Here is a 12,709-nt window from a genome sequence, read left to right as displayed (position 1 = left end):
TACTTTTTATATTTATATATATATATGTATATATATTATATATATATACATATATATATATAAATATATATATATATATATATATTTAATACAGAGACAGAGAGAGCACAAGTAGGAGGAATAGCAGGCAGAGGGAGAGGAAGACACAGGCTCCCTGCTGAAAGACTCCATCCCAAGATCCTGGGATCATGACCTGAGCCAAAGACAGATGCTGAACCAACTAAGCCACCCAGGCATCCCAGCTGTCTTACTTTTAATACTGTGCTCTGCCCTTGGTATTTGTAAAGGCATTCTCTTCGACACATCCAGGGAACAGACTTTAGAATGGGGTGATCACAGACTGAGTATGTGGGGGGACTGGGCAGGAGTCATAGCAGAGAGTCAAGTCACTGGCTCTACCCATCTGGAGGGTCATCCACTTCCCTGTTCCGGCTTATTGCTGTCATGTTGGAAAACCAGGTAGGACCTGACCTTTTCAGTGTTCAAGGGAAGCCAGAGTTCTGGATCCTTTTTAAGGTATCTGCAGTTTTAAATGTTGCCCCCCCTCAAAAAAAAAAAAAGGCAATACAATAAGCAAAATAAACCAGCAGCCTAGATTTATAGTAGTATGAGTTCTATTTCATAGCTTTCCTAGTATGTCTATACGCATTATTTCAAGTGATCTTGCCAACTGTGAGATGTAACAGGAATTCTTATTCCTTTTCAGAGAAGAGAAAGCAGTGACTCATAGCAGATGAAAGACTCATCTAAAGTCACAAAGGTAGTCAAGGATGGTAACAGACCAGAATGCTGGTCCTTTAAACCCCTAGACCACACCTTTTCTACTAAACTTCTCTGGAACAAAAAGGAAGGTCCACAGGCATCTACATAGGAATCAGGTACTGGCCACGGAGAAGGGTATCACATGGTGGGCTCAATGGCGGGTGACAGGATGGCAGACAGCAGGAAGAGATCTTCTATTTCCTGAACATATCTCCTGGGCATGATGGGGAATTAGTCACCAGCGGTGAAATTACAGAAGGTGAACTATCCTGTTATCCAGGGTCCAACAAAGCAAGAGAAGAGGGTAGTCAGATACATATCCTAGAAATTCAAGAATCAGATTTCAGAATGTTTGGAGGAAAAATAAAGGCAGACATGATACTGTATCCAGGGACTCTTAGAGCAAGTACAGATCAAGAGAGAGGAGAGAAATAAAATGCCAGATTCTGATGCGGCCATCACAAGTGACTGCGATAAGAAAATGAAGAATCAGCTAAAGGGAATGTGCCTGCATCAGGATCCCAGAGCTTTGCAACTGCAAACTCTACCACAGAAGAGAGGCATGAAAGTGTAACAATTACTGGAAAGTCTTAGTCATAGACTGAGCAGGGGCTTGTTTAAAAAGGAGAAAAGTAGGAAACATAAAAATGGCTTCTCTGTGAAACAATATGCAAGAACAAGTAAATGGGAAAATTTCTGTCTGTAGCAAATAATATTAATAAAGAGCTAAGACATACAGAACTGTCTCAAGCTTCCTTTGCTTCCAATTTCTCCATTCAAAGAGGATGTTCTCCAGACAATATGCCGAAGACTCATCTTCCATTTGATAAAACATACAGGTGCTTAATATGTGACAATGCTGAACTGATGTGTGGTCTAAGATTTGGGAGGACTCAGTGAGACATTGTTGACCTTTAGTAGATGAATTGACATTTCTAGTTCCAGACAAATAATAGTCCTAACTACTGAAAGAGCTGCACATATTATTACTAAGAAATATCTAGAAGGGGCTTGTTAGGCAGTTAACAAATATTTATGAGTGGCTGCTATAGGCCATGCTGAAAAAAATGAAAACACAAGGGTGAGGAAGACAGACAATTTGTGCCCTCATAGAGATTTCATTCTACTGCACTAAAGAATATATAAAGAAATAAGATATTTTGGAGCACTTAGAAGTGACAAAATAGGGTTATATGATGGATGACTGAGGGGGTTGATTTCACTGTAGCCAAATAGTTAGGGAAGGTCTTTAACAAAGTCATACTTAGAGACTTTAATGACCAGGAGGAGGTTGTTTTGTGACTCTACCTGCAAAAGCAGCAAGTTCAAACATCCTGAGGTAGAAATGAGCTTGGAAAATTTCAGACACACAAGAAAGGCTTGATGTCCGCAGCCCATGAACTATGGGAGAATAGGGGGAGATGTTGTCCAAGAGGTAGGAATAGATCTTGAAAGGCCATGATGAGATTTTATTCTTGTTGTAATGGGAAGGGTTTTAAGCATACCTAGATCTTGGACTTCTAGCTTCCAGAACTGTAAGATAATAAAATTCTGTTGTTCAAGCCACCTAGTTTATGGTATTTTGTTATGACAGTTTTAGGAAATGAATATAATAGTGAGCCCTGGTATGATGATGGCTTAGAACAGGATTATAGCATGAAGATGGTGAAAGGTGCTTGGGTTAGAGAGAATTTGAAAGAATATCCTACAGAAATTATTACTAGAGTAAATGTGAGAGGAATTAAGGATGATTCCTAGTTTTGACAAACCAATGGATAATGATGATTTTTACTGAGATGGGGAAAGATTCTGAGGCACACAATTATTTGATCAGTAGGCGAGGTAAGAAATCAAGTTTTGTTTTGGCCATTAAAGTAGGATGTTTATTGCACACTCAAATGGACATCTTATCTCATCTAGTTATGTACACATGTTTAAAGTCTGAGGGTAGGGGTGCTGGTTGGGAAAATTCTGGGCCGGGCTGAAGATATAAGTTTGGAAGCCATGAATAAATGTATGATATTCATATTTATATTCAAATATTGTATTCATAATGATATTCATATCAATACTTGATATTCATATTTGTTCAAATATGTACATGTATTTGAAACCATATTTTGAGATGACTGCAGACAGATAAGAAAGCCAAGAATTGGGTCCTTGTCTTAGCTCGGGATGCTATAACAGATTACCATAGAGTGAGTGCCATAAATAAGATACATTTATTTCTCCTAGTTCTGGGGGCTGGATATCAGGGTAATAGCATGGTTAGGTTCTGGTGAAGATATTCTTCCTAGTTTATAGATAAAAATCTTCTTTTTGTAACCTCATATGGCAGAAAAAGGTAGCAAGTACTCTTCTTTCTATGTTAGGACATTATCCCCATTTTGGCGTTTCCACCATCATGATTTAATTACCTCTCAAGGGCCTCACCTTCTAATTCCATTCTGTTGGAGGTTAGAGTTTCAACATGTGCATTTGGAAGGGAAACAAAGCCTGCAGTCCATAATAGCTCTGGAGCATTAAAGCATTCAGTGGCCTAAAAAAGGAAGAGATGGGAAAAGAGAAAGAAATAGGTAGGTTGGTGAAATAAGAGGAAAACAGGAATATTTTTGATATTCTAAAATTAAAGTGAAGAAAGTATTTCAAGACAGATGTGATGATGAAATACTACAGAGGGTTCCAATAAGTTGGAAACTGAAAAGTCACCACTGGATACGACAAGATGAAGTCATCAAAGACTTTGCTGTATCTGGGACATATCTGTGATGACCTTGGTGAGAGCTCAACCAGAGTGGGCTGAGGAGAATATGGGAAGTGGAAAAGGAGACAGTGACTCTACAAAAGTCTGCTGGGAGTTTTACTGTGAATTCCAGGCAGAATGAGCAATAGTTGAGGACAGATGGAAAATCAAGAGAAGGCGACTCAAGTTAGTGATATCAAGGCAAGTTTGTTGAAGAGAATGATCCAGCAATAAGGGAATAATTGATGCAAAATGGAAATGATGATTTTTTTTTAAGATTTTATTTATTTATTTGACAGAGAGAGATCACAAGTAGGCAGAGAGGCAGGCAGAGAGAGAGAGAGAGAGAGGAGGAAGCAGGCTCCCTGCTGAGCAGAGAGCCTGATGCGGGACTCGATCCCAGGACCCTGAGATCATGACCTGAGCCGAAGGCAGCGGCTTAACCCACTGAGCCACCCAGGTGCCCCGGAAATGATGATTTTAAAAATAAAGTTTTTAAAAAGATGAAGGCGGATACGATTGTCTTAAAGAGAAAAAAACACATCTTCTACATTAATTCAAGGGAAAGAAGGGGATGTGGCCGTATTTACAGGTAATGTGTTGGGGTTAAGGGTAAGACAAAGGGAAATGTATGATGGTGTCTGTTTTCTCCATGAAGTATGATGTGAGACCAATGGAGGGTGAGAGGGTGAGAGATGTCAGGAAGTTGTCTCTTACGGTAGAAAAGAGACTTTACTATGGAGGTACATTGGAAGTGTCCCATATTATTAGATGCTCATTTGAGAAACTTCCAGTTTCTGTGACCCCCCCAAAAAAAAACTATGAGGTTTGGCACATATTTTAAGCCAACTTCCAGCCACATCCTAAACCCAGATATTTTCCACTGGAGAGAGGAGGATGAGAGAGAATTTCTCCATAGGAGGCAGCACAGTGGTGAGCATAGAGTCAGGTCATTGTCACCAAGGACCTTTTTTTTTTAATATAATTTTTTATTATGTTTTGTTAGTCACCATACAGCACATCATTAGTTTTTGATGTAGTGTTCCATGATTCATTGTTTGCATGAAACACCCAGTGCTCCATGCAACATGTGCTCTCCTTAATACCCATCACCAGGCTCACCCAACTCCCCACTTTCCCCTCCCCTCTGAAAACTGCAATACGATTCCTGGAGTCCATAGTCTCTCATGGCTCGTCTCCCCCTCTAATTTCCCCCTCTTCATTTCCCCCTTTCTTTACCTAATGTCCTCCATGCTATTCCTTATATTCCACAACAAGTGAAACCATATAATACTTGTTCTTACTCTGTTTGACTTATTTCACTCAGCGAAGTCTCCTCCAGTCCCATCCATGTTGATGCAAATGTTGGCTATTCATCTTTCTGGATGGCTAAGTAATATTCTGTTGTAAATATGGAGCACATCTTCTTTATCCATTCATCTGTTGAAGGGCATCTCAGCTCCTTCCACAGTTTGGCTATTGTGGACATTGCTGCTATGAACACTGGGGTGCATATGGCCCTTCTTTTCACTACATCTGTATCTTTGGGGTAAACACCCAGTAGTGCAATTGCTGGGTGACAGGCTTATCCATCACGACCAGGTGGGATTTATCCCTGGGATGCAAGGATAGTTTAACATTTGCAAATCAATCAATGTGACAGAACACATAAATAAGAGAAGAGACAAGAACCACATGGTCCTCTCAACTGATACAGAAAAAGCATTTGACAAATTATAGCATCCTTTCCTGATTAAAATTCTTCAGAGTGTCGAGATAGAGGGAACATTCCTCAATTTCATAAAAACCATGTATGAAAAGCCCACAGTGAATCTCATTCTCAATGGGGAAAAGCTGAGAGCCTTTCCCTTAAGATCAGGAACATGACAAGGATGCCTACTCTCGCCACTATTGTTCAACATAGTACTGGAAGTCCTAGGAACAGCAATCAGACAACAAAAAGAAATAAAAGGTATTCAAACTGGCAAAGAAGAAGCCAAATTCTCTCTCTTCACAGATGACATGATACTTTAGGTGGGAAGACCCAAAAGACTCCACCCCCCAAATTACTAGAACTCATACAGCAATTCAGTAATGTGGTAGGATACAAAATCAATGCACAGAAATCAGTTGCTTTCTTATACGTTAAAAATGTAACTATACAAAGAGAAATTAGAGAATTGATTCCATTTACAAATAGCACCAAAACCATAAGATACCTTGGAATAAACCTAACCAAAGAGGTAAAGGATCTATACTCTTGGAACTACAGAATACTCATGAAATAAATTGAAGAAGACACAAAAAGATGAAAGAACATTTCAAGCTCATAGATCAGAAGAATAAACATCATTAAAACGCCTATGCTGCCCAGAGCCATCTATACTTTCAATGCCATCCCGATCAAAATACCAAAGGATTTTTCACATTGCTGGAACAAAGAATCCTAAATTTCTATGGAACCAGAAAAGACCCCGAATTGCCAAGGAAATGCTGAAAAAGAAAAACAAAGCAGGGGCATCATGTTGCCGGATTTCAAGCTATATTACAAAGCTGTGATCACCAAGATAGCATGGTATTGGCACAAAAACAGACACATAGACCAGGGAACAGAGTAGAGAGCCCAGACATGGACCCTCAACTCTATGGTCAACTAATCTTTGACAAGCAGGAAAAAATATCCAGCGGAAAAAAGACAGTCTCTTCATTAAAAGGTGCTGGGAAAATTGGACAGCTATATACAGAGAAGAAACTCGAGCATCCTCTTACACCATACTAATAAGGACTTTTTAAAACCACACTTGCTTACTTTTCAGTGCTTCTGGAAAAGAGCACCCCAGGGAGGTATGGAACCCAAATGTAGAATATCTGCTTTAGTGGACACTATTACTGATGGGAATGGATCAAATAGCTTAAGTTGATGGAAAGTGAAAACAAACTGTGAATTATCAGCACAGATCATAAACACCTAGAAATAAAGAAAGGAACACAAGGATACAATGTGATTTAATTTTTAATAGAAATCAGACCAAGCCTCTCACTTCCTTTTCTGAGTGCACTAACAGACTGTTAGACCAGGAGAGCTGGCAAGAGCAGTGATTTTGTATTGTGGAGAATGAGTGAGGGAGCTGTCCAGAAGGAGGAAGAAAGATGATTGAGTAATATTAAGGGTCTAACTGATGTTGAAAGTCAGGGATGTGCTGATCTGCCCTCTTGGGTGATGTTCTCCCTCAGCTCTGAAAGGCAAGAGTATTAAGACCTGAAAATGTGGTATTCACATTCACTCTTTTTCGGAGATCTGCCCAGTATGGCAGACAGATCCAGGGACAAAGACCTTGTAGTTCTCAGCAATAGGACGGACGTGATAAGCTTGGTGCACAAGGTTAACTGGGAAGAGAAAGAGCACAAGGAGGAGACTGGGGGACTGAAATCATTGGGGCACACATGCAGACCAGCAGCTGCTGTCCTGTTGGAGACAAGAGCTGGTTGGGAGAAATCACAGCGTGGGTGACATGGCGGGGTTAAGGGTTATGGTCCTGTAGTGAGGTGATCATTTTTCATGTGTGTTTCCTGAAGAGAAATTAGACACTCCTGACAATGACTACTTGTGGACCAGCCTCGGAAGTTCAGACTTGAGACTTTCAGAGGCAGAAGAAGACCGAAAATTGCTTGTTAAATTACCCCTGAAAGTCAGTCTGTCTTCCTCAGAAGTGTTGGAAGTTTTATGATTAGGGCATTATGGGACTTGGTCTGATCAACTTAGTATTTCATACGTTTTTAATTCTCACTTGGGATTTTTAAATACTCCATAAGACAGCAAAACAAACTTGTCCTTTTTTTTTTTTTAAACCAATATAATTAAAAGACAGGCTTGAGAAGACCTAAAGACGGTCACGCTGGGCCTTGCCGAAGTATGCAATCACACTATGAACTGAATCCCATTAATTGCAGCGGCTGAAGGTTCCAGCAGAGAATCAGGCTTACAATGAGAAGTTCTCGAAGTCTGCAGGCCACTGGACAGGATTGTAAAATGGAATCTGTTATTAGTACACACTCAAGCAAAGGCTTTTTTGAAGTTGGGCAATTTCTAGCTTTTTCTCGACAGGCCAGGTCCCTCTCAACAGTTCTGTTTAGCGTTTCATAAAGTTTCACCAAGACCTTTGATATAATATCCATCTCCCTTAACTGTAAATACATATTTCTTCTCTACTGCAAGGTCTCTTGTGAACTTTACAGAGCTGTCAGGCAAAGAGGAAGCTTGGATACCACATATGGAAATGACACAAGAGGCCTAAGAACCTGGCTTAATTAGCAGGTAAACAGAATTGTTCCTTTTAAAGAACTGTTGGATTTATTTAAGTCATCGTGTTTTGATGTATGTACTCTTTTTAGTATCATTTCTACTTATCACAAGGAAATAAATCAAAATTGGACAAGACATCTGGAAACATCTGGCCCCTTCCAAAGCAATAACATTGTCATGTATTTCCCAACATACTATATAGACTCTTCCAATCATTTTGGATCTTACACATTAAAAATCCTTAAGAGGGGCTTCTGGTTTGATTTTTTAATATTTTATTTTCCTTAGAGGAGCAGTTGACTAGATATGCACATTTTCATTTTATAATCCCTTATCACATTTTATTTTATTTTTTTAAAACGTCTGCCTCCTTACTAGGTTAGCACTCCAAGGAAAGAAAGGTGTATTCATCTCTGGAACCCCCATGTAGAGCTAAGAATAGATTCTGGGACTCTAGTCTGTGGAAACAAGAGGACCAGTGGGTGAGTAGTTTTGTTTGAGAAGATGTATTATAGTATTGTTGAGATGGTAGCAAGCTGGAACTAACCTGAATGTACATTGCCTAGGGAATAATAGAAAAAGTTATGGTAAATCTAGATAACGGACTATCATTTAGTTTTGAAAAAGAATGAGCTCGAGCTACACCCACTGACTCAGAGGGAGGTCCATGATATATTGTTGTATGATAAAAGCAACAAACAAAAGCACAGACTGTGATTCCAAATTGTAAAAGCAAGCAGTGGGACCCTGTACGGAGTGCATGTGTGCTTGGCTATCAAGGGACATTGGCTAGGTTGTAACAGGGGTTACTGTGAGGATGATGAGAAAGTAAGAGAGAGTAGGGAAGAAGATAAAAATATCGCTAGCATGTGTTGTGATGAGCTCTGGGTGTTAACACACAACTAATAAATCGTTGAGTACTACATCAAAAACTAATGATGCATTTTTCATATATGTTGGCTAACTGAACATAACTTAAGAACTGTCAGCAAAACGCAAAATTACTCATGCCATAATGCAAAGAGAAAAGGTATAATGCATGTTTTTGGTAGCAGTTTTTTAAAAGAAAAGCTGACCTTTAGTGAGAGCTCACTGATCAATGTCAGACAAGCTTCTCAAGGCTTTGTACAAGACTATTTCAACTGCGAGCACCGACCCTGTGAGGTAAGAACTGTTATTTCCCTCGTGTCCCAGGTGAAGAAACTGTGGCCCAGAGAAGTTATGAATTGATCCATGGTGGCACAATAAGTAGCAAAGCTAAGAAAAATAAAATAGGGGAAAAAAAAGAAATTGCATTTTTTCCTAGAAATTACCCTGATCAAATGAAAACAATCAATTTAGTTAGGTGACAGAATTATGAGTTATTTTGTTTTGAATTTTTGCTATTATTTAATATTTAATTTTCCTTTGAAATAAAGTAAAAATTTTTTTTAAAAAATAGGAAAAAAAGTGGCATGATTTTTATTATTTTAAGATTTTATTTATTTATTTGACAAAGAGATCACAAGTAGGCAGAGAGGCAGGCAGAGGGAGAGGGGGAAGCAGGCTCCCTGCTGAGCAGAGAGCCCGAAGCAGGGCTTGATCCCAGGACCCTGAGATCATGACCTGAGCTGAAGGCAGAGGCTTTAACCCACTAAGCCACCCAGGCACCCCAGCATGATAGTTTTTAAAATCTGCCCTCTTGGGGGTGCCTGGGTGGCTCACTGGGTTAAGCCTCTGCCTTGGGCTCAGGTCATGATCCCAGGGTCCTGGGATGGAGCCCTGAATCGGGCTCTCTGCTTAGTGAGGAGCCTGCTTCCTCCTCTCTCCCTGCCTGCCTCTCTGCCTACTTGTGATCTCTGTCTGTCAAATAAATAAATAAAATCTTTATAATAATAATAAATTTAAATTTATTTAAAATTTAAATTATTTCTTTAAAATTAAAAATTAATAAATAAATTTAAAATAAAATTTAAAAACAAAAAACAAAAAAAAAACAACCTGCCCTCAAATCCTCCTCCTATTGAGAGGAGATTTTTTACTTTCTTTGCTTTAGATCTGGGTGAGGCTTGTGAAGGCTTTGACCAGCCACATGGGAGAGGCACCATGTGTGTCTCTGGAGGCCAGGTCTCCCTTTTGGAGAAGCTGGTTCTGGGGGATGCCAACCGCCATCGTGTACTAAGGCCCTAGTCAACAGGCAGCACTGACCACCTGACTTGCAATGGTTCCCGTCTTCAGCCTTAGAATCTTCCAGCTGAGGCCCCAGACATTGCTGATCACAGACAAGCTGCACCAGCTGTGTCGTGTCCAAATGTCTGACCCCCAGATTCTTGTGGGAACATACTAAATGTTTGAGATTTTTTTTTTTTTTATTGCAATTGTTTGGTTTGGTTTTTGTTGTTGTTGTTCCAAAAGTACAACAGATGGCAGGAATGGGAGAGGACCTTCTACAGTGATGGTTGTCAATATAAGGTAGGTTTGCCCTTTGTCTTATTTTTCTGCTCCCTTTAGGCATATTGTAAAAATTTATTTTATATGCCAATGTGGCTGTATCATGGCGCCCAAATATTTGGTCACACATTATTCTAGATGCTTCTGTGAAGTTGTTTTTTGAGCTAGATGAACATTTAAACTGGTGGATTTTGAATAAATAAGATTAACCTCCACAATATGGTTCTCCTCATCCCATATATGGGAGACCTGAAGAGAGAGAGACTAACCACTCCTGAGCAAGAAGAAATTCTGCCAGCAGATGGCCTTTGGGCCCCAACTGCAACTCTCCAAGTCTCCAGGATGTGGACTGACACCATTAGATTTGGACTCACCAGCACCCCCCATTCACCCTTTCTCTCTTACTGGTCTCACATTTTCTGGAAAACCCTAATACACATACAGTGGTATTTTTTTTTTTTTTTTAAAGATTTTATTTATTTGACAGAGACAGAGATCACAAGTAGGCAGAGCAGCAGGCAGAGAGAGAAGGGGAAGCAGGCTCCCTGCTGAGCAGAGAGCCCAATATGGGGCTTGATCCCAGACCCTGGGATCATGACCTGAGCCGAAGGCAGAGGCTTAACCGCTGAGCCGCCCAGGCGCCCCATACAGTGCGATCTTTAACTCTGCTTCTCAAAGTCCTCTTCCCTCCTCTTCAGGAAAAAAATCATAATCCAATAAAGTGATTAGCACATACATAGGATGACAGCATCAAGAACAGAAAAACTTAAGCAGATAAAGGAAGTAGATCAACTATGGCTTTTGCATTGAAGTGGCTTCAAAAATGACAAATGTCTCTAAGAATGCCCAAGGGACAAAATGATCAAATCCAGGCAAAATCAAAGGACAAAGTGCCGCTTACCCCTCGAAGCAGTGGGCGACCGTCAGGACCCACTTCCTGGCAATGAGGACACAGCCACAAATATGTCCACTGGGTTCACTCTGCAGGGAACACTGCCATGGCCACCTTCCAGGGCGACTTGTCCGACCCCCAAGGATCCTCTTGTTCATTCGGGCAGCAGGGCGACGCCCACAGTCTATCAAGGAACCGGAAAGACAATGTGGGATTCACCGCCAAACCCAGTGCCAAACGTGGATCTTTGCTGTTAAGTGCAAGTTTCTGTTTTTTCCCCTGAGCCAATCCAGTTAAATTAAGTTCATATTCCATAGCTACACCACTAATTCTCTTACCTTGTTTAGTACACAGAAGAGAAATTTTACTTCTGCTATGACAAGCCTGCCTAAATTTGGAAACATAAAATGGCATAATGTTAAGCTATACATTTATCATCCACTTCAAACACTTTACCAGTGAAAAACAAGACATAGGGTTCAACAGTTCCCAGAGGTCATATTCTTTGAGTAACAATTATCTGTACTTCGTGCAGAAATTCTTGAGACAGCGCTGTTGTCAAATACCATCTTGGATATAAAGGTATATGGAAAATGTGTACACTTTTTTAGTTTATTTAATATCATCATAATATAATTTCACCTGGGTGGGAAAAAAAACTACTGTTAGCGAAGTCTCCCCCCTCATATTGGCTGGTAGCACGACCCAAAATATTGACTCAAACCATGATTTTTCAAAGTAGCGAGAAGAAGGTGAGAGAATTAGGCTACTTCTTAGAATCCTTGGTGAGGAAGAAGCATGTCAGATTTTTATGATCACAGAGAGAGTGTGGATGTCCAAAAGTACAAGAAATCTGACAGAAAATATTACTTCGAAAGTTAGAAAACAGACAAAGGAACTAAATTTTAAACTGGTAAAAAATCTTGATGAGACCTGTGATAGTAAAATGTGGATCTATGATTGGCTGACAGAAAGAAGGGGGTTAAATTTATTTCATGTACTCTAGATGCTGGGATCAGAACCACTCAGTAAAACTTAACAGGAAGTAACTTCAGGAAAGAAAGACCCTTCTAAAAATCATAGTTAACCTTTAAAGGTAAGAACACAGGCCATGTTTAAACATCGATCAATGTGGCTGCACAAGAGAACTCACTTCAGGGTTCATTAAATTTCAATCACAAAGTTCTCTTTCAATCACAAAGCATTTATTCACAGTATAAATTTAAAAAACAAAAGACACTTTAGGACTGTCAAAAATACTACAATACCCTTAGAATCCTAGATTTCTCAGGGAAAAAAAAATCCCTAAATATGTCATGTCCACATTCCTTTTTAAGGATTTATTGTAATTTCATTTCTTGCTAAATCTGCATGGAGGCATGTGTAATTATTTGTATCAATAAATTATACAATACAGGAAAAGCATGTCTGCTTTTTGCCTTCCCACAACCTAAAGTCCTGTTTCCTCCTTACTCTCTATCTTGTTATCCTTAATTTCACTGTGGTATTTCCTAATATCTGAAATTCATTTTGTTTACTAGCTTATGGTCTCTCTGTCCACCTACACAGTATAGAT

General features: G+C 39.7%; 1 protein-coding gene across 3 annotated transcripts in view; it reads right to left on the bottom strand.

Annotated features, from left to right (window-relative positions):
- CORIN (corin, serine peptidase) overlaps positions 1 to 12,709 on the bottom strand; it is a 250,143-nt gene that overhangs the window by 15,928 nt on the left and 221,506 nt on the right. For all 3 annotated transcript variants that reach the window (XM_059162131.1, XM_059162141.1, XM_059162120.1), the window contains exons 18-19: positions 11,472 to 11,521; positions 11,143 to 11,317 (exon numbers count right to left, since the gene is read on the bottom strand). In XM_059162131.1, coding sequence (XP_059018114.1) covers positions 11,143 to 11,317; positions 11,472 to 11,521 — 225 coding nt within the window. The remainder of the gene's footprint in view (positions 1 to 11,142; positions 11,318 to 11,471; positions 11,522 to 12,709) is intronic.

Source organism: Mustela lutreola, chromosome 1, assembly GCF_030435805.1.
Source record: "Mustela lutreola isolate mMusLut2 chromosome 1, mMusLut2.pri, whole genome shotgun sequence".
In the NCBI taxonomy this organism is placed as follows: Eukaryota; Metazoa; Chordata; class Mammalia; order Carnivora; family Mustelidae; genus Mustela; species Mustela lutreola.
The sequence above is the reverse complement of the archived record's forward strand: the minus strand, read 5'-3'. Positions and strand labels throughout refer to the sequence as shown.